The sequence below is a fragment of the Ilyonectria robusta genome (genome assembly GCF_021365365.1).
Source record: "Ilyonectria robusta strain PMI_751 chromosome Unknown BGZ61scaffold_11, whole genome shotgun sequence".
NCBI lineage: Eukaryota > Fungi > Ascomycota > Sordariomycetes > Hypocreales > Nectriaceae > Ilyonectria > Ilyonectria robusta.
In genome coordinates this window covers 343924-369414 of record NW_025764445.1, presented here as the reverse complement: position 1 = coordinate 369414, position 25491 = coordinate 343924, and the positions used below count along the sequence as shown (strand labels likewise).

General features: G+C 52.8%; 9 protein-coding genes across 9 annotated transcripts; 5 read left to right on the top strand and 4 right to left on the bottom strand.

The window, feature by feature from the left end:
* Positions 1–628: 628 nt before the first annotated feature.
* BGZ61DRAFT_532997 (uncharacterized protein) lies at positions 629–2152 on the top strand (the record flags this gene model as incomplete). Its single annotated transcript, XM_046253943.1, has 3 exons — positions 629–791; positions 845–1044; positions 1136–2152. 3 exons carry the CDS (start codon positions 629–631, stop codon positions 2150–2152), a joined length of 1380 nt encoding a protein of 459 aa, XP_046103590.1.
* A 721-nt stretch (positions 2153–2873) lies between these two features.
* BGZ61DRAFT_391346 (pyridoxal phosphate-dependent transferase) lies at positions 2874–4518 on the top strand. Its single transcript, XM_046242825.1, has 2 exons — positions 2874–3789; positions 3840–4518. The coding sequence occupies exons 1-2, from the start codon at positions 2936–2938 to the stop codon at positions 4402–4404; spliced, it is 1419 nt and encodes a 472-aa protein (XP_046103589.1). The 5' UTR covers positions 2874–2935; the 3' UTR covers positions 4405–4518.
* A 1993-nt stretch (positions 4519–6511) lies between these two features.
* On the bottom strand, positions 6512–7560 carry BGZ61DRAFT_353018 (kinase-like domain-containing protein; the record flags this gene model as incomplete). The annotated part of the gene is made up of 3 exons (XM_046240473.1): positions 6512–6934; positions 6986–7201; positions 7258–7560. Coding segments are annotated over 3 exons (942 nt in total), but the record flags the coding sequence as incomplete, so codon positions are not given.
* A 1064-nt stretch (positions 7561–8624) lies between these two features.
* On the top strand, positions 8625–10961 carry BGZ61DRAFT_532994 (uncharacterized protein; the record flags this gene model as incomplete). The annotated part of the gene is made up of 7 exons (XM_046253942.1): positions 8625–8873; positions 9272–9617; positions 9673–9926; positions 9983–10453; positions 10514–10624; positions 10673–10772; positions 10828–10961. 7 exons carry the CDS (start codon positions 8625–8627, stop codon positions 10959–10961), a joined length of 1665 nt encoding a protein of 554 aa, XP_046103587.1.
* A 131-nt stretch (positions 10962–11092) lies between these two features.
* Positions 11093–13279, bottom strand: BGZ61DRAFT_452890 (Aldehyde/histidinol dehydrogenase). Its single transcript, XM_046246007.1, has 5 exons — positions 12932–13279; positions 12763–12844; positions 12527–12703; positions 11852–12455; positions 11093–11801 (listed from the first exon to the last, which is right to left on the bottom strand). Exons 1-5 carry the CDS (start codon positions 12968–12970, stop codon positions 11222–11224), a joined length of 1482 nt encoding a protein of 493 aa, XP_046103586.1. The 5' UTR covers positions 12971–13279; the 3' UTR covers positions 11093–11221.
* Positions 13280–14939: 1660 nt separating this feature from the next.
* On the bottom strand, positions 14940–16727 carry BGZ61DRAFT_353547 (monooxygenase; the record flags this gene model as incomplete). The annotated part of the gene is made up of 3 exons (XM_046240535.1): positions 14940–16357; positions 16416–16510; positions 16564–16727. 3 exons carry the CDS (start codon positions 16725–16727, stop codon positions 14940–14942), a joined length of 1677 nt encoding a protein of 558 aa, XP_046103585.1.
* Positions 16728–17287: 560 nt separating this feature from the next.
* BGZ61DRAFT_546228 (Transketolase, thiamine diphosphate binding domain-containing protein) lies at positions 17288–19673 on the bottom strand (the record flags this gene model as incomplete). Its single annotated transcript, XM_046255327.1, has 4 exons — positions 17288–18151; positions 18202–19352; positions 19406–19588; positions 19643–19673. The coding sequence occupies 4 exons, from the start codon at positions 19671–19673 to the stop codon at positions 17450–17452; spliced, it is 2067 nt and encodes a 688-aa protein (XP_046103584.1). The 3' UTR covers positions 17288–17449.
* Positions 19674–20188: 515 nt separating this feature from the next.
* BGZ61DRAFT_353069 (short chain dehydrogenase) lies at positions 20189–21212 on the top strand (the record flags this gene model as incomplete). Its single annotated transcript, XM_046240480.1, has 4 exons — positions 20189–20427; positions 20491–20568; positions 20619–20942; positions 21005–21212. 4 exons carry the CDS (start codon positions 20189–20191, stop codon positions 21210–21212), a joined length of 849 nt encoding a protein of 282 aa, XP_046103583.1.
* A 650-nt stretch (positions 21213–21862) lies between these two features.
* On the top strand, positions 21863–25063 carry BGZ61DRAFT_452886 (fungal-specific transcription factor domain-containing protein). The gene is made up of 8 exons (XM_046246006.1): positions 21863–22033; positions 22121–22203; positions 22260–23255; positions 23302–23510; positions 23559–23691; positions 23738–23959; positions 24015–24170; positions 24217–25063. The coding sequence occupies exons 1-8, from the start codon at positions 21950–21952 to the stop codon at positions 24839–24841; spliced, it is 2508 nt and encodes an 835-aa protein (XP_046103582.1). The 5' UTR covers positions 21863–21949; the 3' UTR covers positions 24842–25063.
* Positions 25064–25491: the final 428 nt, after the last annotated feature.

The following is a 25491-nucleotide window of genomic DNA, read 5'->3' as shown; positions in this document are numbered from 1 at the left end:
TCTGAAAGGAGGCCAATGGAAGTGCTCCGGGGATCCATGTTGCCTATTTGGAGTAGCTGACGGCAGATGTATTGGGTATCATGAGGTGAAGGACCGTGCAATACAACATAAACAGGGACGCCTCACCTGTGCTGCATAGCTACACGTCAGCTAGCCCTTGCCGAAATAAAATGAAGACACTATAACGACTCGGCTGTATTGCTCTATTTTGGCATCGCTCTTTTACTCCTCGCCACTCCACTAGGCGGGCCCGACCCGAACAAAGTCTGGGGTAACCAGCGACAACAAGCTGCCGAACGCGGGGAAACAGAGATGATCGCACGGTATAGACTACCCCAGTGCCCAATAATTACTACATTGGTCTATGGATCTTTGCGACTCCGCTTCATCAGTCGATCTTGCGGGGTAGAATGCGTGGAGCCGAAATTATATCGAGGGCGGCCACATCCCGATGCTGGATCCCTGCTTGGTGTTTACGTACGCTCCAACAATATGTAGATGGCTGGATTCAACAATTCATATATAAGGAAAGGAAGATGTTGACTTCAGAGAGTTTTCTGTAGGACTCAAGCAGGCAACTCAGCGACTCAGTTCTAGCTCCGACTTACTTCCCCCTTTGAGATTCACAATGGCCTCTTCCCTTGTCCTGGTTGCAGCGTTTCTGCGCGCCGCAGTTGCGACCATCACCGTCAACGACCCGTCCGACACCATCCTCCCCAAAGACTGGGCAGCCGATGATGCGATCCTGGCCGATTACGACATTCCCTTCATTTCAAGCCAGCCTCGGGACTGTATGAAGTCTCACATTGCACGAAACGAGCAGCTTGGCTAATTATTCTGATAGTGGCCACGGCCTACTCTTTCAAAAAGGGCAGCAAGTTGGTGGAGCATAAAGAATTCTCAACGGACAAGAATGACACTTGTGTCGTTGTCGTGTCGAAGGGTGCTCATCTCACGGCCTCTCATGTCGACATTGTCAAGTCTGGCTACTCTAGCAACCTCAACGAGGCCAGTTTCTACGGCTTTAATGCGGCTCTTAATGTAGTATGTTGGAACCTTTTATTACCTCCAGTGTTTCCCTTATCAATTATCTGCCACGGCTTGTATTTTGCCAAATACTTACTTCTACTCTTAGGCCAACGACTCCTCTGCTACTCTGGAGCATGTGAACATCACCGTCCACAATGGTGCTGCCAATGTCTACGCTTATGGCACAGGCACTGTTGTCAAGCTGAACCACGCCTGGCTCTACTCCAGCGGACCCGTCTCTCACGGACTTTATGCTTCGGGCAACGGAACCATCATCGGCCGCAACATCAAGCACTTCTCAGGCGGCACCCGCTCCTCGGCCTTCTCCGGAGACTCCCCCGCTGGATACGTCTACGTCTACGACTCTGTCTCTCACACCGCCGGTGTTGGCTCTGCTACCTACTATGCCCTGGGAACGATCTACGCCGAGAATGTCATCTCGCACTCCGACAACGGCCCTGTCGTCTTCAGCGATGGTGCCCAGAACGCTACTCTTGTCAACTGTGATGCCACTGCTGGTCTGCTCGGAGGAGTTGCCATGTTCAGCTCGTCGGTCCGTCTCTCCGGCGCAAAGCTTAAGCTGAAGGATTCCAAGATCACCACCCTCGGCAAGACCATGCCTGGTCTGTGGTTCGGCAACCTTATCGCCGATGTTTTGATCGACAACAGCCAGATCAACCATACTTCTGGTGTCTTGGTTTCCGCCAACTATTCTCAGATCACCCAGGAATTCAACCATTATGCCGACTACACGGAGAACAGCAACTTGCAGCCTGCTGAGGTGACTGTCAAGGTTGTCGATTCTGCCTTGACTGGTGACCTCGTCGCGTACAACGGCAGCTCCATCTCCTGGACTCTGAAGTCGTACAGCTCCTGGACCGGCGCCGCCTACTCCGGATACGGAGCTGCCTCGTTCGACGTCGCTCTCGACCGCACCAGCAACTGGACCATGACTAAGTCCACCACCGTCCAGAACCTCACCGACACTGACAGCACTCTGTCGAACATCCACAGCAACGGGCATACTCTCTACTACAACGCTAGCGCTACCAAGAGCCGCTGGCTTAAGGGACGCACCATCAAGCTGAGTGGAGGTGGCCATGCTAAGCCCATTTCTAAGTAGGTTCTAGCTTAAACTAATAGCGTTGTGTTTTTAATACGACATTATTCTAGACCCTATATCTTGATCCGTATTTCCAATGTGACTTTGTGACATGATTGAATCCTACACTATTGGTCTCCCTCTCACCATGACTAGTTATTGCACTATCCTAGAGCTAAGAACTTCGGCTATTTTAATTACTTTCCTATATACTTTGAACTGTTGCCATGTTTAAAGTTGGTTGTTATGGGATAAGGGATGAGTGTTAGAAGGGAAGTTGGCCCCTTGATGATGGGAGACGTCAGTCTCCCTTATATCCCTTTGCTCGGAATAAGGTTACTATCTCAAGGTTGTTGACTGCAGATAGCAAGGTCGTTGACTGTAGACAATAGGGTTGAAGTCAGAGGGGTTGAATGGAAGCTTCAGGCAGAGACCGGTGGGCAACAACCTTATTGTTCAGCTACTGTTTCTTCTGGTGCTGGGTGTAGCCCTTATTGTTTATTCCTACTGTTTGAGATTACTGTATGGCTTTGATCTATCTGATGATATTGAGTAAGACTACAAAAAAACCAAATATACTTTGAACTGTGTATACATGCACATAAAGAAATTATGCGTAAAATATAGACTAATACCACCTCGAGATGAGGTGGGGGTCTCGGCCGAGCTTAGTCAATCTGCGGCGGAGGCCTATGAATAAAGCCGAGACCGAGGTGACGCCATGCAGCGGCATTTACGTCGAGCACAACTAAAGTCCAAGGTTGAACTGATAACACGAACCAGCCATTTATGTCCGAGAATTAGATGGTTATAGACACGATGACTTCTAATGAGCCTATCAACTTGCTGCTCGGCTGGCCAACTCCAGCGCTTCATCCTGACCACAGCTTACTCAACGCCGCCACTGTTGTTCTCGCTAACAATGAGACGTCTACGCCAGCCCTCAGATATGGACCACAGCTAGGCCGCGATGCCTTACGACAGGGCGTTGCCTCTTGGCTCACTGATATCTATCGCCCCACTGCCGGTGATATCACTTTTGACCGCGTTGGTATCACTGGCGGAGCATCCGTCAACTTGACCAACATCCTGTTGCGGTTTTCGGATCCAATCTACACGCGGCGCGTGTGGATGGTAGAGCCAACCTATTTTATGGCATGCCCGATGATTGAGGATGCAGGCTTGACTGGAAAGTTACGGGGCGTACCCGAGGATGAAGAAGGTCTTGACATTGAGTTTCTCAGGGATGCCATTTCCAAAGCAGACGCCGAGGGTGACTCTGAGGCAAAACCGATCAAGACTTACCCAAAACTTTTCAGACACATCGTCTATGCCGTCCCAACCTTTTCAAACCCCAGTGGCAAAATTATGAGTCTGCGTCGTAGAGAAGAGATAGTACGACTCGCACGCGAACACGACGCCCTGATCATCACAGACGACGTCTACGATGCCTTGCGATGGCCAGTCGAGGAGAGTGCTCCCCTTGAAAAGGTTGGACCGCTACCTCCTCGGATTGTCGATGTGGATCGAGCTCTTCCTGGCCAGTCCGAGTGGGGGAACAGCGTGAGCAATGGTTCATTCTCCAAGATCATAGCACCTGGAATGCGTGTGGGGTGGTTGGAGGGGACTCCCAAGTTTGTTGAAAATATGGGAAAAGTGTAAGCCTTTATCTCCTACTCCAACTCTTGGCTTTTGCTTATATGACCAGTGGTTCGTCAAGCTCGGGTGGCTGTATTGGTCACTTTTCATCTTCCTTGATATCTCAGATGATTACGACTGGCGAGTTCACAAAGCATATTGAAAATGTGCTCATTCCAACTTATCGGAGACGATACAACGCCTTACTTGCTGCTATCGACAAATATCTCGTCCCACTTGGCGTGAAGCTCAATGCCGGTTCGTCCTACCAATTCAACGAAGACTCGCCGAAGATTGCGGGCGGTTACTTCCTATACATCACATTCCCAGACGGATTGCCTCCCGCCGATGAGTTGGCAACATGGGCCAAGACCTCACAGGCTCTCACAATTGCACCTGGGTCTATTTTTACAGTGCGTGGTGATGAGGGGAGCGACCACCGTTCTAGGACAAGCTTTGGACGTGGAGCGCGTCTATCATGGGCGTGGAACTCGGAAGAGGTTATCGTTGAAGGCATACAGCGGCTTGCAGTGGTTGTTCAAGACGCATTGGATGGAAAGGTTGAGCAGAATGAGGACGGCGGACAGACCTTTCTAGCCGCCATGGCTCGCATCGACATTGCAGATACGGCATAGACTGGGCTCTCGACTTACGGCCTCAGAAGAGCCTTAGAATACCAAGTATTTGCAAGACGTAGTGGCTTGTGTTAATCCCTTGAGTGATAGAATAGAAAATGCATTTCTGTTTGGGAGAATAATATTTTGATGGGTAATTCCTTTTTCTCTTTTTTTTATTCTTTTTCCTTTTCTTTCCTTTTGGTTTGGTTTGGCTCTATCGGTTCCCGGAATCCATTCCTTACTCCTCTATCGTCCTCTCCACAAATGGCTCTATAGTTACCTACTCTTCCTCGTTCAGCCTACGGAATTTTCTTCCACATGAAGAAGTTCCTACCCCCCTTGCCAGAGGATTTTTCGCGTACATACTCTCAGAAAATGGCATTGAATGCCCAACCAGTTCTGGGAGCATACGTTAGCTAGAATCGGCGGGCTTTCTAACCTTCTTTGATAGATTTAGACAGCATAAATCTCGGCGGTTGTCCCGCAGGTTTTTCGGCTGGCTTTCATACAACATTGCCGAATCTTGAGACGGGTGTCAAACACCTTGGGCTAACAATTGTTAAAGGAAGCCTACTACGGTGACCGTGGGCTCTGACAACCGGGACCTTACACAGGCCCCAATTACCTCGCCCTAGCTAGTAATAGTTACGATAGGGTATACATTCTCGACATTTTGAAAACAATTAATAACTAAGTGGTACTTGTCTAATAGAAATGTATTCCTTGCGGACTTTGTCGGCCCTCCGCTGCCTCGGAAACATAAACCTAGACGGCATTACCGATCTGCATTGTTGTGCCTTTGGCGATAGCTGAGCTACGCGTCCCCACTGTATCATAGCATGTACGCTTGACCTGGAATAAAATTGATACGATTTGTCTCAAGCTGGACGGATGCGTCAAACTTCTCTCGGCGGAGGGGTAGAGGGGGAGGGGGGGAAGAAGGAGGGAGAGCTCTTCCTGCACTCCTTGGACGATGTTAACTGTCATCTTTTACTTCGGCTGGTGGAGGAGGCAGAAATTTTCTTCGACTCCTTGGATTCCTTGGACGACTTGGTGGGTGATTTTTGACTTCAATTTGAGGAGCAGAAGGCAGAGGAGGAGGTAGAAATCTTCTTTGACTCCTTGGACGAAGTCGACTGTTATCTTTGACTTCGATTGGAGGAGCAGAATGAGTAGGAGGAGAAGTGATTTGTTGACCGGTTGAATTACGTCGAGGGTAATCTTTGAGTTCGATTTTGACTTGAATTGGAGTGGGCGGGGGAGGAGGAGGAAGGGGAGGAGGAGAGATGCTTCGACTCGTTTCTCGAGGTCGAGGGCGCTTGAATTTATCGATGAACAATAAGTCAGAGAGGCGGTTCTTTTTCTTTTCACTCTCCATCCTCTCACAGAGTTGATCAATATTGAGTGGTTTGACTCTTAATTCGTGGGGCGTAGTAAAAATATATCGTTTCTTGGTTGTTGGCATTTCGGACCCAGTCTTATCAGGCTGAATATGTGAACCATCAGCCTCCACTTCTGGAGGGACTATAACTGGCAGAACATTCTTCTCGGAGGTTAATGTCGCTTCTGATTGAATTTCGGGTAGATTCGATGGTATCGACCGCTTCTCCCTCGGCTGTGGCTTAGATTCGCTGGAGATTTCTAAACCATGACTTTGATTTTGTGTCTGGTGAAAGTCCACACCTGGCAGTCTTGACCTTGTAGGGAGTATTGTGGAATTTGGATCTCTTTTAGGCTTGAGCGTCTCTGTATCGGCCTCACGGCTGTCACGCTCTGTTACAAAGAGATCTGTCACCTTTTCTGATGCTCTGGACGGTGGAATGCCGATTTCGGTCGGGGAATTTCTGCTGATTTGCTCGACGTTTGTGTCTAGACTTGGGGAGGTAACAGGAGTTGGCCATGATGTTTGGTTTTCCATAGTTGTCCACGCGGCCGAGGCTTCGGTCAACTGATCAGATGGCGAATTCCCGGCGACAGAAGCTTCGGTCACCGAACCAGATGACGGGAGATCGGTCCATGCGGCAGAAGCTTCGGTCGACTGATCAGGCGAGAAGAGATATGGAGGCCCTGTCTCTTGGTGGTGACGATGCTCAGAAGGACCTGATTCTTGCAGGTCCTGTACCTGGTTTTGGAACGAGGTCATCCACGGATGATCTTGTGCCTTGGCTGCTTCGAGCCTCTCGTTTGGATTGAACTTCATGAGCGATTTGACGAAATACACGGCGTCATCGCTTGCATTTGCCTCCTTCATACCCCCGACAGGAAACTCAACATCGCCTTTGGAGTAGTGAACCAGGTTAGCGAGGTTACTAAACGTCCCAGAACCAGTGAGCATTTGAGAGACTGTTTCGCCAAAGCACCACATATCTGCCAAGCAAGGATCCACACTTTTGGGGTCATCGTGAAATCCAGCTGTTTCGGGGGCCATGGAACCAGGAGTCCCTCGCACAGTAGTAGAGCCAGGTTCACCCTCAGTCCGCTTGCTGAGTCCAAGGTCACGGACTTTGACCCACCATTCATCGGGGGGCTTGCTTTTGATGAGTATGTTCTGTGGCGAAAGTCAGAAGTGCGTTCACGAGCGAAGTTTATTGAGTCTTACCGCCGGTTTTATGTCCCTATGGGCGAACTTTGCTTCGTGCATCATGATGAGGCCTCCCAAGACTTGAGCGGCAATGTCCTGCGCCTGGTCTTCCGGTAGTCTTCCAACATTCTTGAGATATGCCCTCAAGTCGCCGTGTTCGCAAAACTCGGTAGCGATGTGGAGGAATCCATTATATATATACCACCCATAGAATTCGACGAAGAATTCATTGTACTAACAGGAATGCGTCAGCACAGTGAGTATTCGATATATACAGAGCGGCACCATACCCGATCTTGTGAGAATTTGGCTAGAGCCTCCAATTCACGCATGTATCCTCTAGGACCAGAGTCGCGATCAGAGATGCGGATGTGTTTCAAGGCACGGAGCTTCGGTGACCCCGAACTTTGCCTGCGCTGCAACCAAACCTCTCCATATCCCCCATGGCCTAGAATCTTGACATGACGCCATCGTTCTTGGTTGGGAGCATTTCGACGGCTTGAGGGTTTGGTGTGTATCGTGATGCTGGACTGGAAGGTGGTGGATAATTCCGAGTCCCGAACAATTTCAGGCAGTTCGTGGCGCTGTGCCATATCCTTTTGGCCGTGGAATGACAATGACAGTGGAAGGTCAGGGACATCTCATGGAGAACGGTGGGTTCGAAATGATGCTGCTTCAGTCGGGTGACGCTCAAAGACTCGATTGAAACATGATGGGACAAGTTGCGCGCAGATATGACGAGGAGTGATGTCGATAGAAACGGTCTGTGGATGGCAGCCTGGATGAAAGTCGGGTACTCACTTTCCTCACGTGCTAATGGCTGAAGCTGGAGCCATTCAGCCGTGAATATTGCCGCCACTCAACCGCCACAGTTGGAATTTGGGGCGGTTGCGATTAGCCCAACGTTTGCAAGGCAGAATCGGGCTTCGAGTGAAGGCGGAGTAATGGGAATACCGGCATGGATTGCAGAATTGGTTGGTGATCGGCACGCGACTTGCCTTTGATTCCCGATACTTGTAAAGCCTCTTTATTACCTACTGCTCACTTCGTAGCCCACTCGGCCGACCATCCTTGAACGCGGGATCCGGCTTCACAACACCTCCCTTGGACATCTCCGTATGAGCAGCCACACCTTCTGCAGTTCAGCCGCACGGGGCTAGCAGCCAGAGGAAGCCGGTTACCTGTCACAAACGGTCGTGTACCTTGCTACGCCACCCTTTATGGCGGTTAATAAATTGCACAAAGCACGAGGCAATACCGTATGAGCTGGGAAGAAGTAACAATGCGAGGCAGGCGAACTTGTTGCGCAGGTCACTATGTCCACTGCACACTGCACGTGTTCTGCGACAGCTTTCCCTGGTAAACTTCAGCATAGTGACTTGACGCAGGCATTCTCAATCCGGGTCGGATGGCGTTTTGTGGCTGCCTCAAAAAGACCCCCGTAGCAAATCAAGTTCAATTGTCAGCGAGTCACTTGGCTGCTCGGCGTAGATCTTCTCCAGACCCTGGTCGCCCATCACTACACACGTCTGCATGCCAAACTAGCATCCAGTCCTGCCTCGAACTATTTATGGCCGATTCCCCTTCCGCCTAGCTCCTTGCGAACTTATCTCCAATTCTTCCAACCCCGGATTTCAGTCCGCGGACAACATTGCATATGGCTCTCGACCCGCCCGATCCGGCCGCTCTGGGTCCCGATACTTCGGACTCGCTACCACAATGTGTATGCTATCTACACGATTTCACTTTTCCTCCAGGAGAAGACGGATCTCCTATCGTGTCAATCTCCACGTTATCAGTCGAGGACGACATCCTCGGCAAATCTGAACTACCACGAGTAGCGGATTGGTCCCCTCTCACTTTTCGATGGCTCCATGTGCCAGTCAACAACATGGCGTGGGTCAAGGTACGTCAAGCCGTTTGAAATCAATTCGTCGTCATCTTACTTGAGGCCTGACACGTACCTATAATTTACAAAGCGCTGCGTTGAAAAATTGTCAGCCAACTCTTGCGGGGTTAATGACAATATTTGGCTGTGCAAGGCGAGGCCCAGCCTGTCTCTTGACGTTCCACCTCATTCCCGGTTCATGGAACCATCCTGTGATTTACAGGACCCTAGTAAGTATATCGCATCAATTATTCTGTTCATGATTTCGCATTGACTGGAACCCATGTCTGCAAGTGATCTAACTAGACCCAGGCGACACCTGTGGTGAGAAGAGAAGCCACCCCTTGCTCTCGCTCTATGTCAGTCATCTTCCGCCGAATACACGCCGTTGCATGTTTACACTAATAATATCGCAGCTTCCCTATCTGAACTGGGACACGTATGAAAACTTTACAAGGCTGCGAGATACGTACAATGTGGGGCCTGAGGCTGTGTCTAATTCCCCCGAGTCAACAAGAGAGGGACTACAGCAGAGTGTTTCGTCCAAGTATCTGAACCACGATCCTCCGCTTCATCCTCGACGATCACTAGACCAGTTTTACTACTCTTCTCTGAGTGACACCAGAGAAAGGGACGCAGACCAGACTGTGTCTAAATGGACCGGATCACAGAGCAAAATTGCCGAAGATGGAAGAGACGAGGCGGAGCGAGACAGTCTCATTGTCATGGTAGATCAGCTCTGGGTCTGGGTACTCAATGAGCGTAAGTTCCTATACCGGTGTATGATCTTCGTCAGCTGCTCTAACAATAACTGCAGACTTCATAGTGTCCTTCTTCCCTTCACACGACTTTCAGTTCAATGACCCCTCTACATTCAGCGCGGATTCCCCCTCGAGCACCTCCAAGTTTAGAGATCTCTACTCCAGCATAAAATTTCATTCTGGACAGTGCAAAAATGTCTACGACTTGAACTCGTTGATTGTCGAACAGGCCATGACTTCTCTGTTCGGCCTGGAAAACAGGAAGTTTGGGGATTTGCTAGGCATCTATCGGTGGGCCATTGGAAACAAGGTGGGCTCCTGTTGATAATATCCCCCGATACTTGTGTCTGATCATAATGCATACAGAGCGCCCGACAAACCATCTACTTTCAAGACTTCCATCGTGAACAGTCGGATATCAGCTTATCAAGCCCAGCGTACAACGACAGAAAGGAGCTCAAACTCGTCTTGGAAGTGGCTGACGTTCTTGACGAACTCAACATGCTCTACAGGCTCATGGAAAAGCAACAAGAAGTGCTCGGGTCGCTTCGGAGCGCTCTCCATAACCTCATCCCCGGCGCTGAGGACCGCACAGTTCGGCCAAATGTGTTGGTGCACCAGAGAGGCGATGGCCACATGGACCTTCAGGGTTCCGGGTCCTTTTCAGTGACGCAGGACGGCGATGGGTTTGTTAGGCTGAATGCCGATCACGGAAATCATACGAAGGAGATACGAGGGCTTGCCGGTAAACTGTCCAAGAAAGCGATGCGAGAGTTGGGAACCATCATGAAAGAATTGGGCGGGATGAAGAGCGATGCCAAGTACACACACAAAATGGTGAGTTCTTGGCCTCACAGAAAAAAGCACCGTGAATTGGTCACTAACAGCTTGCACCAGGTTCTAGATTTGCTAGACCTAAAACAAAAGTCGGCGAATTTAGTAGAAGTCCGCTCATCCACCAAGCAGGGCCGAGCCGTCATGCTGTTCACCATCTTCACCATCATCTTTGTCAGTACAGGACCACGCTTGGTCTCGATTACAAACTAACCAGATCAGCTCCCCCTGTCATTTTTCACCTCGTACTTTGGGCAAAACGTGTCGGAGATAACTGGCGACGATCAGAACCCAAGAAGCGCAGATCTCTGGAAGATTGGAGGTAAGCCAGCAATAGTCCTGTAAATTTTTTTAACCAATCTAACATATTATCATAGGACCGATTAGCGTCGCGGTCATTCTCAGCGCATTGCTGATTGCATATTATATTAGCAATCCTGAAAGTCGACTTTGGCATCTGCGGCGCTGGTGGAGACCTCGTATGGATGGAAGTTCCCATCAAATGTGCTAAATATGCACACATTGGGTTCGCTTTCAATCTCGGTTCCTCTGCGAAATGCTGCTCTATACGGATACCACTGCGGGTTAATGGCACATAAGCCCCTCAAACTAAATAAGCCAGGCATCACAAGGAAGGGGAGGTATGGTTTAAGTTATTTTATTTTATTTTGATGACGATACCATCGTCAACACCCATCGGTCATTCCCGTGGGCTTTTTAATCCTCGTCATTATCATAGCCGAATACATATTCCCCGCTTCCTTATTTTCCTTAGTAGTTGCCAATGGTGATGCTCTTGATGTTCTGGTACTCTGCAAGGCCGTACAGACTGCCCTCCTTTCCGTATCCACTCTCCTTGATGCCACCGAAGGGAGCCTCGGCGGCGCTGATCTTTCCGGTGTTGGCACCGACCATTCCGACCTGGAGCTTGTTGGCGACGCGCATGACACGGCCGATGTCCTTGGAGAAGAAGTATCCGGCAAGACCGAACTCGGTGTCGTTGGCAAGGCGGAGAGCCTCCTCCTCGGTCTCGAACTCGAAGATGGGGGCCAGGGGGCCGAAGGTCTCGTCCTTGGCGACGGCCATCTCCTGGGTGACACCGGTCAGGACGGTGGGCTGGTGGAAGAAACCGGGCGAGTCGGGGGTGGTGCCGCCGGCGGCGACCTTGGCGCCCTTGGAGAGGGCATCGGCGACGTGCTCCTTGACCTTGTTGACGGAGGACTGGTTGACGAGAGGACCCTGGGTGGTGGTCTCGTTCAGGCCACCGCCCATCTGGAGGGCCTTGACCTTCTCAACCAGCTTGGCGGTGAAGGCGGGAGCAATGCCCTTCTGGACGTAGAGTCGGTTGGCGCTGCAATTGATTAGTATAAGCTATAACTAGAGGAGATGAGAGCAACTTACCAGACGCAGGTCTGGCCGGAGCAACGGAACTTGCAGAACATGGCACCCTCGACTGCGAGGTCGACATCGGCATCGTCAAAGACGATGAAGGGGGCGTTACCGCCGAGCTCCAGGCTGACCTTCTTCAGGGTACCAGCGGCGAGCTTGGCAAGCATCTTACCAACACCGGTAGAGCCGGTGAAGGAGATCTTCTTGACGAGAGGGTTGGTGGCCAGCTCGGTAGCAGCCGCTCGGTCGCGGGTGGGCAGGACCTGGATGGTGGCAGGAGGGAGGCCGGCCTCGATGGCGAGCTTGGTGAAGGCCAGGCAGGAGTAGGGAGTCTCGGAGGGGGGCTTGATGACGACGGAGCAGCCGGCAGCCAGCGCGGGGGCGATCTTGCGAGTGATCATGGCGGCGGGGAAGTTCCAGGGGGTGATGATGCCGCAGACGCCGACGGGCTCGCGGACGGTCATCAGAGTGGTGTGCGGAGAGGAGGAGGGGATGGTAACGCCGTAGCTTCGCGTAGCCTCCTCAGCGAACCAGGAGATGAAGTTGGCGGCGTAGACGACCTCGCCGGTGGCCTCGGCGAGGGTCTTTCCGTTCTCGAGACTGAGGATCTTGGCGACTGCGGAGTTTGTCAGTCTGGGAAGCTCGGAGAGGGAGGCTGAGAGAGCTTTGGGTGAAATCTTCACGTACGGTCATCCTTGTTGGCAATGACGAGCTCATACCACTTCTTCAGGAGGGCGCCTCGGCTGTTGCCAGTTGTGCTCTCCCAGAACTTGGTCTGGGCGACCTCGGCGCTCTTGATGGCGGTCTGGAAGTCCTCGAGGGCGCAGTTGGCGACCCGTCCGAGGACGGTGGCAGTGGAGGGCTCTGGGATATGGCGGTTAGTTCTCTGGCGGCGCAGCGACGAGGGCGAGTGGGAAACGAACCGAAGACATCGAACTTGTTCTCCTTGGCAACCCACTTGCCGTCGATGAAGGCATCCTGAATGAACAGGCTGGAGTCCTTGAGCTGGCGGTGGGAAATCGCGGGTTAGCTACGACGTTCTGGCGATGGAGGGGCAACGCGACACCTCTGCGCATAACGGGGAGTACTTACGCCGGCCAGGGCCTCGGTGTGGTACTTCTCAGCAGCCATTGTGTATGTGTCTGTGCAAAAAAACGAAGAAGAAATCGCCAGAGTACAGAGAGGGAGTCGGAGAAGGAGAGATGAAGAAAGGGGAGGAAAAGAAGATGGAGGCCGAGTCGTGAAAAGGGTCTGCGGTTGCTCTAAAGCTCCCGCGAGACGGAGCTTGCTCCCGCTGCATCACGTCACATGGGGCCGCGAGAATTTCGACCCCGCCGGACAAGGTGCATCGAACATGCCAACCACCAGCCCCATTGGCATGACGCCCGACGTCGGGGGAGCAGCCAGTCCGGTGTGAGCACGGCGACGATGAAGCGGCCACCTTGGATGGAGAAGACTTCGGGACTTGAAAGCCGCAGGACCGGAACCGGAACCGGGCCGAGCGTGGAGTGGGGCACGCATCCCGAGGCTCCAGCGGGGCTCCAGCGGGCGGGCTCTCATAATAGCTACCCCAAGAGGTCCCAGGCGGCCCCTAGAAGCCCCTAGAGGCCCCAAACGGTCCCCCGGAGCTCGCCAGGAGGCCACTATGCTTGCCGGTTTGGGTGGCGAGGCGAGACCCGGCATCTGTCGGGAATCTGCTCCTGCGCGGCTTCTGCGAGCAAGCTGCGCGGTGCGCGTGCGGCATGAGTTCCAGGGCTGGGCCAGCTATTGGTTCCCGAGGCACCCGTTGCATCTGGGGTTTGCGGAGTTGGCTGCGTTCTTGCGTGGTGCGTGGTGCGTGGTGCTCTTGGATCGCTGTGGTATCCGTGGGCCAATGGTTCGAGCATCTGCCGCGCTGTGCTGGAAGCTTCCCATGCAGCACCCGAGCAACTGCGGCCTCCCCCCCACCTCGAATGTGTCATGATTGCTACGGAACTGAGCGAACTGGCAGTGTTTTGCGCTCCAATTGTCGACAGATGGCCTCGAAAGGTGCATTTGGTGAGCCATCGTGAATCCCGGCTGCAACCCGGCCGGGTCAAGTGCCCCCGCGAGCATGATGCCGCACTCTACACACGACGAGGGTTGCAATGATGCCGAAACCACATTATCCGAGATGCACTCCAGCGTGGGAGCTTTCCGTTGCTACAACCTCAAGCACCACCCCTTTCGGCCCTCTCTTCCATCCTCTTCTCCCCAACCTTGACGGACTACCGGACGAGAATCGCGCACCGTCGTCCCCCACAACAAGTCATGACAAAGCTGGCTCGGGGCGAAAAATCCACCTCCTAGTGGCAAATCCGCCCCATGATGGAGGGTGAGCAACCGGATGGGGTAATTATTTGGTCAAATCGACAGGACATGAAGCAACCAACTCCGAACCAGCAGCAATGGCGTTATACCCAAGCGGGAAAGGTCCAGGTCGCAAAGGTGTGCGTTTCCTACCTTGCTGCAACAGTAGTCGGCGTCGGTTGCTTGGTTGTTTGGGAAATCTAACCGCAACGTCTTCCTGATCCGATGAATGCCGGTCTTGTTTCGGGGTCTTACCAAGCCGTCGATGGGCCATCTTTTCGATTGGCTCATCCAGGCTTCTTTTCATGTGGGGTAGCTTGCTCCGAGAAATTGTCGGCAGTGCCCGGTTGCGCAGCTGCACTTAGTTGATCATGTGGAGGAGTTGGCTGCATGTCCAACTTGCGTCGATGAACGAATCTGCAAATGTCTTCTTTGGTTGTAAGAGGCGCAATCACGGCCAATTGTATGAAGACTATGAACAATATCCAAGAATCCCACAATGGCATGACAGACAAAAATATCGGCCTTGGTATTGCCCAGTTGAGTGACAACCAGAAAGAGATCGAGTGCTATCGACACCAAGGAGGGACATGAGCACATTACCCCACATTCACATTCACGCAATTACATTCCCGCTTCAACCAGACGATGGGGTAAATTTAAAATAGGTAACCTGAATTCAACATTTTTACGACTAACAATGAGTGCTACAAGGGTTCCAACAAACTTGTCCCGCCCGACAATCAAGAACCTCAAACGACAACCAGCAAATCTATGCAAATAGTCGCGACACCAGAGCATCCTTCAGCGTATAAACAACCGCCACCACACTCTCCAACGTGGATTGCCTCCCCCGAGTCATCCCGATGGCGCACAAAAGGACAAACATCTTGGTGTAAATCGACATGGTCCTCAGGTGGCGCCGAACAGCATACACTGGCCACATCGGGCTCGAGCCGGTCATGTTAAAGGCCGACCAGTCGGGAAACATGGTCGCAAACCAGTATCCGCGCGCAAAGCCCGGCCACGACGCGGCGTTGCGGCCGTAGTTTCCAATGTACCAGTTGGAGCAGTCGCCCGCGAAGACGGTGCTGCGCAGCTCCTCGTGGATCGCGTTGGTCTTGCGGTCCTCGGCCGCCTGCTTGACCTCGATGGCTGTCGCTCTGCGGTCGATCAGAGGCTTGAGGAGTGACTTGATGGCGTACTCGGCCTGTGTCTCGCACGCGAACAGAGCCGAGTTGTTGGCAGGGAACGTGTTGGGGCCAAAGAGAATCGCCAGGTTAGGGAAGTTGTGCACATGAGTGCCCAGATACGCCTGAGCACCGCGACATTCCTTCCATTGATCCTCGAGCGACTTTCCAGTCGAGCCGACAATGTGCATGGGGGTCAAGAACTGCGACACCTGGAAACCCGTCGCCAGCACAATGATGTCGAAGTCGTCCTCGATCCCGGAGCTGCTGATGATGCCGGTCTCGGTGATCTCCTTAATGCCCTCGGCCAGGAAATCGACGTTGGCCCGGTTCAGGCTGTCGAGGTAGCCGGGGTCGAAGATGCGGCGCTTGCATCCCAGCGGGAAGTTGGGGATGAGCGACTTGGCGTACTTCTCGGGGACCTTGGATCGGATGTATCGCTTGGACTCTTCCTCAACTTCGGTCCGCAGCTTCACGCCCGCGGGGGTTGGAAAGTACGTCGTCGTCTCCTCATCAGCGACGAGGAAGATCTTCAGACGCAGCCAGCGCTGCCACAGGGGCACCCAGCGGAAGAGGAACTTGTCCAACTCGCTGTAGTCGCGGTTGGGTCGGTCGTGGAACCACTGGCCGCTGCGGGCATACTGCTTGACAAAGGCTGCGTCCTTGGCGAGCGCCGGCACGACTTGGGCGGCGCTGCAGCCGTTGCCGATGACGGCGACGCGCTTCCCCTTCCAGCTGACGCCGTGATCCCATCGCGCCGTGTGAAACATGTCGCCCTGGAAGTCGTCCATGCCGGGGAACTTGACGTCGCGGGGGAACGAGATGGCGCCCACGGCCGAGACGAAGACGGAGGCCTTCCTCGAGTATGAGATGCCCGTCTTCAGGTCTTTCAAGTGCACCTCCCACTTCGTCTCTTCGCTGATCCATTTGGCGCCGATGCATTCGACCGAGGGGTGGACGTGCTTGCGCAGGTCAAACTTGTCCACGGTGTCTTCCATATCTGTGAACACATCGTTAGCCCGGTATAGAAAGAGATCCAGCTGTCACCCTGTGCTTACATTGCAGGATCTCAGGTTGCTCGCAGAGTTCCTTGGACCAGTTGGGGTTCGGGTTGAAGCTAAACGAGTACAAATGAGACTTGAGATCGCAACCACTAGCCTCCTTGTCAGATGTGTTCGCCGAAGAGGTTCGGTTTGCATATCTTACCAGCCGGGATACGTGTTCGTTCGCCATGTCCCGCCAACGCCATCGAGCTTGTCGTACATGGTGAAGTCCTCGAATCCCAACTCCCGGAGGCGGTAGGCCATGGTGATACCGGCCGGGCCCGCGCCGATGATGATGGCATTCAGCTCTCGTGTGTATTCCGGCATCTTGAACTCTCGCAGGCGCAGATGTTCCAGCGGGAAATGATCAAAGATGTTGAGAGGGAGTCTGTTGAAGATTCCAGTTGGAAATTCGAGCCAGCTGGATGTTATACGTTGGCGAAGACGGACTTCTTCCCAGTCATGTCTTCATGGAAATTGGTCTCCTGGAGTCCACGCTGTTTCCGTCCGAGCTGTGGAATCCCAAGCATCGTGACCACCATCTCGGGCCTTGGCTCGTGGCGAATCCATTGCGCTCTTACGAGTATCCAGAGTTTCCGGTGGCGTTGATTTGTTTAATTCCGATGCGCTTTGGTGGTGGTTTACTCGCGGAAATCACTGGCCGAGTGCTACCCCACAAACTCCGGATTCAAGTCAGCCGTCAGGGAACAAGCTTCCAAAAGTGACATGCGGCTCAACACAGCGCCCACGATGATTACAATGCCTCTGCGTCTCAGTTCTGGTAAAATAACTCTCCGATATCGGTTCGCTAAGTTAGTCCCTGACTCTGAAAAATACTCGATATTACATGCTACGGTAGGTAAGTGCGTCGTGCACAGCAGACATGATGCCACTCTCTAAGACAAGCGTTTCGAATATTTGTTATAGATAGGGTTAACACGGACTTTACAATATTCCCAAGGAGAATTGGAAATTACGAAGAGTTATGTTCAAGATCGTGTATTTCGTGTATTTCATACAACTAGCGTAATTAAAGCCACGAGGCAGACTTAAAGCTGGCGCCAACCAGCGATTCTAGCATTCTCACCATCAAGTTCTCCAAGGTACTTCTTCACCTTTATCACAATACCCTTTGTATCCAGCCCAAAGCGCTCGTAGTTGCTCGGGTTCGAGGCTGAGTATCCGTACCCAGTCATGCCAATGCTGGCTGTAACATATCTCGCCCAAGTAGTCGCGACGTATTCTTCCACACTAACAATAGGAGTTCCGTCCCGTGGGTACACGCTATCGCGATAGGACTTATCCTGTTTGTCGAATTGCTCGAAACAAGGAGCGCTTACGACACGAGTCGCAATACCCTCCGCGGTGAGCAACTCGGCAGCGGCGACAGCATAGTGGAGGTTTGTGCCACAGCTGGTTAGAGTAAGCTTGGCTTCTGGCACGTCCTTGACAACGTATGCTCCCTTCGCGACACCAAGGCGGCTGGTGGAAGGAATTGGCCCAACCGGATCTCTGCCGAGGGACAACATGCTGGGACCGTGTTTCTTTGACAGCGCAAGGATCCAGGCGCCGATTGTCTCCTCTGGATCAGAGGGGCGGATATAGGTCAGGTTTGGCATCGCGCGGTACAGCGAATCAACTTCCACGGCCTGGTGTGTTGGGCCGTTCTGGCCTTCGGCGAAAGAATCGTGCGTTGCGAAATGGATCACGGGCAGTTCGCTGATAGCGCCCATCCGAACTCCAGGAGCAGCCTATAAGACGTCAGTGAAGGCCAGTGATTCCAGTAAATGGAATAACATACATAGAGGTAGAAGATGAGGAAGGTCGCGGTGATGGGCAAGAATGTGCCTGGGTTGTACGCAGCAATGCCATTCGAGATAGAGGCCATGGCATGCTCTCGGATTCCATACCGTACAAAGCGTCCCGCGTAGCTGACCGAGGGATGGAAGACATCGTCGGCAGTATATGAGACCTTGTTGGAAGTGACCAAGTCGGCACCGCCTCCGCACATGGCAGGGTGGATTTTCCAAATCTTCTCGATCAGGGCACCGTTTACTTCACGGGTAGCATAGCCCTTGAACTGCGAGCTATCGATTTGGCTGAGGATATCCAGCCACTCCGTTCCGTTGTCGCCCTTGCGAGCCCGGTCCAGCGATTGGGCGACATCTGGGTGCGCGTGGTTGTATTTGCTGACGAGACTATCCCAAGATGCATTGATTGACTCGCCATGGGTCTTGCGCTCCCTGAAAAAGGCAAGCGATGCCTCTGGGATGGTGTGAGTGACGGATGGATCCTGGCCTGCAAGGCGCTTTGATTCTGCAACGCTTTCCTTGTCGAAAACACCGTGGTGTGCCTTGGCGGTGCCGGCAACTTGCGTGCCCAAGCCAATGATGGTGCGCACATTGATGAAGACAGGTTGTCCCTTGACAGTACTTGACAGCCTCAGTGCTGAAACCACTGCTTGGACGTCATAACTCCCCTCCATAACGTCAATGACGTGCCAGCCGGATGCGCGCATCTTTGCATTGGCATCCTCGGTGTTGATCCAGTCAAGGGGACCATCACAGGTCACTTGGTTGTTGTCGTAGATGATGACCAGGTTATCCAGCTCAAGGCTTCCTGCCAGCGAGATAGCTTCGAGAGCAACACCTTCCATTAGACATCCATCGCCAACCATGCAGTAGATGCGGGACTGGACAATATCAAACCCGGGGCGGTTGTATCGGGCAGCGAGGTTCTTGGACGCGATGGCGAGTCCGACGGCGTTGGCTACACCCTGTCCAAGGGGCCCTGTCGTCACTTCGATACCGGGAATTTCTCTTTCGGGGTGTGAATGGCAGATTGTCTTGTATCCGTCCGTCTTCGCGCTTCCGTAGCCCTTGAGCTCGTCCATGGTCCAGTTCTCGAAGCCGGTCAGGTGGTTGAGGGCATAGAGGAACATTGAAGTATGGCCTGACAGAAAAGATTAGCCAAACCCAACTAACTTCTGGGGACAAGTGTCTTACCGTTGGAGAGCACAAACCGATCGCGATCGAACCAGTCTGGGTCGGATGGGTTGTATCGCATCACGTACTTCCATAGCGCAACTCCAATGGCAGCCATGCCAATGGCCGAGCCGCCATGACCACCGCCATTTTGAAGACAAAGATCAAAAACGAGGTTGCGCAAAGCAAGAACGGCGTGGTCATCTGCGTCAAGATGCTGTCTCCAGCCCTTGACGACGCCCTTCTGCAGGGTAGCACCGTTGGTCTCGGAGGCAGTAGTTGAAGGCATCGCGAAATATTCATGAGTGGATCAATTGTGCCAAAAGAAACGAGAAAACGGAGAATACCCTGAACATTTTTATTATTTTACTCTGGCTTCAGGCGTTGCCAATCTGAGGCAGATACACCCAGGGTTCCCTACCCGATATCGCACTGAGGAGATTCCGAGACACGGTCATTTTCGCTAACCGTCGATGAACAGACAACTTCCGAAAGCCTCTTTTCCAAACTCAATCTCCGTGGATTCTTTTCCATATCCTGAATCTCGCCACGAGTCCTTTCACCCGTTAGAACGGCTGACGCGTTGGCGACATGAATTCCGGAAACCTGCCCCACGATTCGGAAGGCAAAATCCGGGGTAGCCAAATGCTTCGTGCGGGGACTCTGACGATGAGGGTCCGACCGATGCCACTGCGATTGCGTTAAGATAGACCCATGTTTGGTTTCATTTTGATGTTGGAATCACAACCTTCCTTCTCTTTGCATTATTTACAACTTTGACAAAGCTCCCCCGACGCCTCCAAAATGTCCGTCCCAGAGTACAACCCCGACCGTTACCTTGAGAACTCTGTGCAGGATCTCCTGTCACTCCAGGGTCGCACAGTAGTCATTACTGGAGCCGCCCGTGGTCTGGGCCTAGCTTTTACTCTTGCGGTCGTCGAAGTCGGCGGTAACGTCGCCGTCCTCGACGCCGCGGAGAAGCCCCATGAGCACTTTTATAAGATCCAAAAGCAGTTCCCTAACTCCAAGCTGGAGTTTTACCGGTACGCAGGACATAAGTTGCCTCATCTACAACCGTAATTGGCTAACGCGGGTCCTGATGATAGCACCGACGTGACCAAGTACGATGTGCTCAAGGCAAGCTTTGATCAGGTTGTGGGAGACTTTGGACGTATCGATGGCCTGTAAGGCTCCCTCTGTCGGCAATACGGCCACAGGTGTTAACTTATTGCAGTATCACTGCGGCAGGAATTTGTCCCGATGAACCTTTCCTTGAGCGCTCCCCCGAGTCCGTTGCCCGCTGTATGAACATCAACGTCCTGGGGACATACTATGCGGCGCAATTGGCTGCGGCCCAGATGGATAAGCAGGAGCCTACTGAATTCAATCCCCGCGGAGGCTCTATCGTGCTGATTGGCTCTATTGCTGCCCACGTCGCTAGCAAGGGACAGACCACCAGCGACTATTGTGCCAGCAAAGGAGCAGTCGTTGCTCTGGCGAAGGCTCTTGGTGTGGAGCTCGCTGGTAAGGGGATCCGTGTGAACAGCATTTCTCCTGGGTGAGTCACACTGTTTCTCTTGATCTGTGACCTAGTATATGTGCTAATATGTGGAAATCCAGATACATGGCTACTGACATGACGCTGGATTTGTGCAAGAAATACCCCTGGCTGGGCGATATTATGCAAAACGAGCCGCCTATGCGGAGGATGGGAGACCGAACTGATCTCAAGGTTCCGGTGGTCTATCTGCTCTCGAATGCCAGCGCCTATCACACATCAGATGATATTTTGATTACTGGCGGTATTCACGCGGGTAGACTTTTGTAAAGAAATAAACTAGAATCTGGAATATGAACAATAAATTGCAGTAGTTGAGTGGAGACAGTATGGGAAGTGATATTGAGCTACTAGCAAGGCTGAATTCCTGGCGTTAAGTTCAGATGTTTGAAACGACGTGGTTGCGCCTTACGGCCTTTACATCCCTGTGATCCTTCATTGAATGGTGTACTTCACCGACGCAACCACCCCTGCTATTTGAATGCGTCAAGGGAAAAAGCCGCATGCGACATCGGATCTGATCGGTTTTTCTACTGTCCAGCTGCTCTCGATCGGCCCCGATTTACTAGAGGCGGTACATGGTGGTTAGTACATGGAGTCATGAGCCGAAGGCGGCGTTGGAACCTGGAAACCACTTGGTAGCGAGTTTGGTCTTGTCAATTAGAATCCTCGTCAAGCGATTGCAACAATACTCTAGAAACGTGTTCCACACCGATCAAAGCGAACAAAGCAAAACCAGTCATCACTTGACGCCCTAGTTAACGTGTGAATACTTGGTTTGGCTCACGGGACCTCGCTTCAACGAGTCAGACGCCTCCCCCAATCCCCCGCACGCCGCTCCCCACAAATTCCATCGTACATACAAAGCAGACTGTGGAGTCGCCGCCCAGTCTTCCACCTTGGATCTCTCCACTCTCCACGTCTCGCCGTCGTCATTCTGCCCCTTGCGGCGAACACTTGAGACTTGCGTCGAGTTGCGCTGTAGAGAATCACGCAGAAGCAACAAGATGCCGTCATCCGCTGCGTCAGGCTCGTCGCGGAGGAAGCACGTCACCACCGCCTGCGTGTCGTGCCGAGAGAGCAAAGTCAAGGTACGCTGCGCTCCCTACCTATATGACTCTAACCCTCGACTCCATCTTGTACTGCGCCGTCGGATATGTCTCTGACTACCCAAACAGTGTGACGGCGTGTCTCCCACCTGTTCAAATTGCAAGAACAAGGGCAAAGAGTGCCGGTACCAAGCCGGCGACGACAAGCGAAAGTATACCAGCACATCCAACCCTTTGCAGCCAATGTGAGACTGACCTCGAGCCCTAGGCTTTCTCTGCGAGTCGCCATTGAACTTCTGTCAGGCCGCATCGAGCAACTATGCACTTTCATCAATGACAACTCCCTCCAGCCTCCGCCCATGCCCGAGGATGAGCAGGTGGCCTTGGTCAAGGTGCTGGGCCATCTGAAGCTCACTCACACATATGCCAGCAAGGATGCGGCTAACAAACCCTCATCTAACACCACTAATTCACCTACTCAATCGCCCCATCAAGCAGGCGAGCCTTCACCTGCGGACCAGGAGAAGAATGACGAGAGCGGAGCAGTACAGCCACTGCCCGTCTCAGGGCCTCTCTCCACATGGGAAAAGATGAGCGAAGGCGTGGTTCCTTCTACTAGCCAAACGGCCAAAACAGTTTCGAATCACGCCGTGGAATCGGATGACTTGCATATAGTCGGGCAGCCCACTCCCGAAGATCACATTTCATCCAACATCCCCGCTCCTAATTGGACCTGGAACAATGCAGGAGACCCCGGTTTCAACTTCCCGCAAGAGTTCCCGCTTGATGCAGGCGCATTTGGAGATATGATGGGCTTTCCAACAACAGATTCAGATGCCATTAAGCACGTCATTCGGCTTCCCACGGGCCCGGTAAACCCCGACGAGGGCGCGAGCGACACAGAGAGCACCGAGGCACTCGTCGACCAGCTCTCGGAGCGAATCGGTTCATTGCAGATTGGCCCTGGGGGACAGGTTCGCTACTACGGGCCTACGTCAAACTTCAACCTCGTACAGATGCCCGCGCCGGACAATCTCACCATCCACCGCACCATTCGGAACGATGGCCAGGAATATCTCGATTGCCTTGGGATGGGCAAACCAGTGCCGCTTGAATTAGAGAAACACCTGGTCAACCTGTATTTTACGTGGCAAGACCCGGCCTTCCACGTCGTGAATCGAGCCATGTTCGAAGCAGCGAAGACTACCTGGACGGATAGCCAGGAAGACACACCGTATTACTCAGAGGCTCTTCAGAACGCAATGTCAGTTTACCCTAAACCCCTCAAGAGTCCCACTAACATGATCAAGATGTTCCTTGGGTGCGGCCTTTGAGACTCGCCACCACCCGACATTCGTGACCTTTCCCAAATCTTTGTCCGACTTCTTTGCGGACAGGGCAAAAGCGCTGCTGGAGATTGAGCTTGACAACCCTTGCGTTGCAACAGTGCAGGCCATGGTTGTGCTAAGCAGCCATGACATTGGGTGCAAGAGGGACGCTCGGGGTTGGCTTTATAGCGGTAAGCGATCTCTGAAGCAACAAGTCCATCAGGTCTAACATGGTGTAGGAATGGCCATGCGCTTAGCTTTTGACCTGGCCCTCCATGTCGATCTTACACCATACGTCGCCAAGAAATCTCTCACTCAAGCCGAGGCCAATCTACGGCGAGATGTATTCTGGGGCGCATACACAGTCGATCAGTAAGTCACGCTTCACCCCAAGAACGCTCATCTAACAAAAAAATAGCATGTGGAGCTTCTATCTTGGACGCCCGTTCCGGATCAACATGGAAGATGTAACCGTCTCAAAACCTTGCGGGGACACGCGCCCCGAGTCCGCTGGCCAGTGGATTCCCTATTCGTCCCCTCGCTCGTTTGAAGAGCACACTCCGTTGCCAGACTATACAAATGAATTACACAGGCAACGAGTCCTGTTGGGCGAAATTATGGCCCCGCTGGGCTACGCCCTGTAAGTCTGCTTCCCTGTACTTTGTTGATGCTGCGTGATCCTGACTTGAGTATAGATATGGGAATATGAGGATTTCTTCCAGTTCGCTTCAGGAAATGAATGTCGTAACTGTTGAGGCGCTTCTCAACTGGCAAGCGAACCTGCCGTCGGTACTCCAGATTGATCTGGACGACCGTGAGACACAATACTTACCACACGTCATCTTGCTTCAGTAAGTACCCCGTTTATTTTGCCAGCTCATACTAACCTTCCGATAGCATGCAATATCACCAAAACATCATCCACGCTCACCGGCCCTGGATGTCTAGGACATACACTCAACCAAGCCCCCCGCAGGGCCCAGGGTCGTCGCACGCCCGAATGATGTGTATAGAATCGGCTTACGCAATTGCAAAGCTCCTTCAGATCTACGAAATACAATACGCGCTCCGTAGAATGAACATTCAGGGCGTCGGAATCGTCTGCTCGGCGGCTTTGCTCCTGATCTTTGCCAATGTCACCAGCTTCAAGCGATACACACATACCGATGTCGGGCTGCACCTCAGCGCCTGTTTCAGGGCTCTCGACGAATTTGGCTCCACATGGGAGAGCTCCAAGAGGGCCAAGGACTTTCTCGTCTTATTGCAGCGACAGTGGGAGCTCCGAGGCCGGTCTGCTCGAGGCCGGAGGCCATCGCCTCCAGACTCACAAGACTACCCGTTGTCAAGAAAACGCACGCGGTCGTCGATTGACGAAAGTCGTACCAGAGGACAAGATCACCAGGATATGTCGCCGCCACCGCCGCCACAACCTGGATTTCTCGCCCCAACCGGGCCGGTAGATATTGACATTGGCATTGACTTGGACTGGATCTTTACTGGAGACACATACTCCCTGCCTTGAGCTCTTACAGGCTCTCTAAGACGGTGTAGTTGGGTTGGGACTTGTCTATCCTGCGTCGCTTTTTAGCATGTTGCGCTCCAAGACAGCATGTATGATACGAAATCGTATGGGTTCGGTTTTCTGGCGAACAGGGCCACACTCTATCGATAGTGGAAGGCACCGGGAACATGGGAATGGGATTTAAGACGACTGGCTTATGACTGCAATTGATGCTGAACGTTCATACTCGAATAATGGCTCACTATCGTCGTGAAGACTCACCGTCTGCCATCGACAATACCGCACAGTAAACAACCAACCGCAGCGGTGCTTGGTACCTCTACTCTAGACCCACTAGGAAATGTCGTTGTCGCCCTCGAACCGAAGCAAGAAGCCGCCATTTGGACCCGTCCAGAACAAACGGGTAAACGGGGTCCTGTGGTAGTTGCCCTTGTCTTTTGAGAGGGCGTGAAGCTTCCGGTACCAATGCGGGCTTTCGGTCCAGAGCGAGTAGTCGGCATTGCCGCCATCTAGACTGCGAAACCTGACCGACGTCCCCTCGAACTTGAGGTGGCGGTACACCTGGGAAATCGCGGCTGCGGCTCGATCGGGCTTGCGGATGCGACCGCGCGTTTCGTTTGGACAGCAGTAGACGCAGTCCCTACCGGATC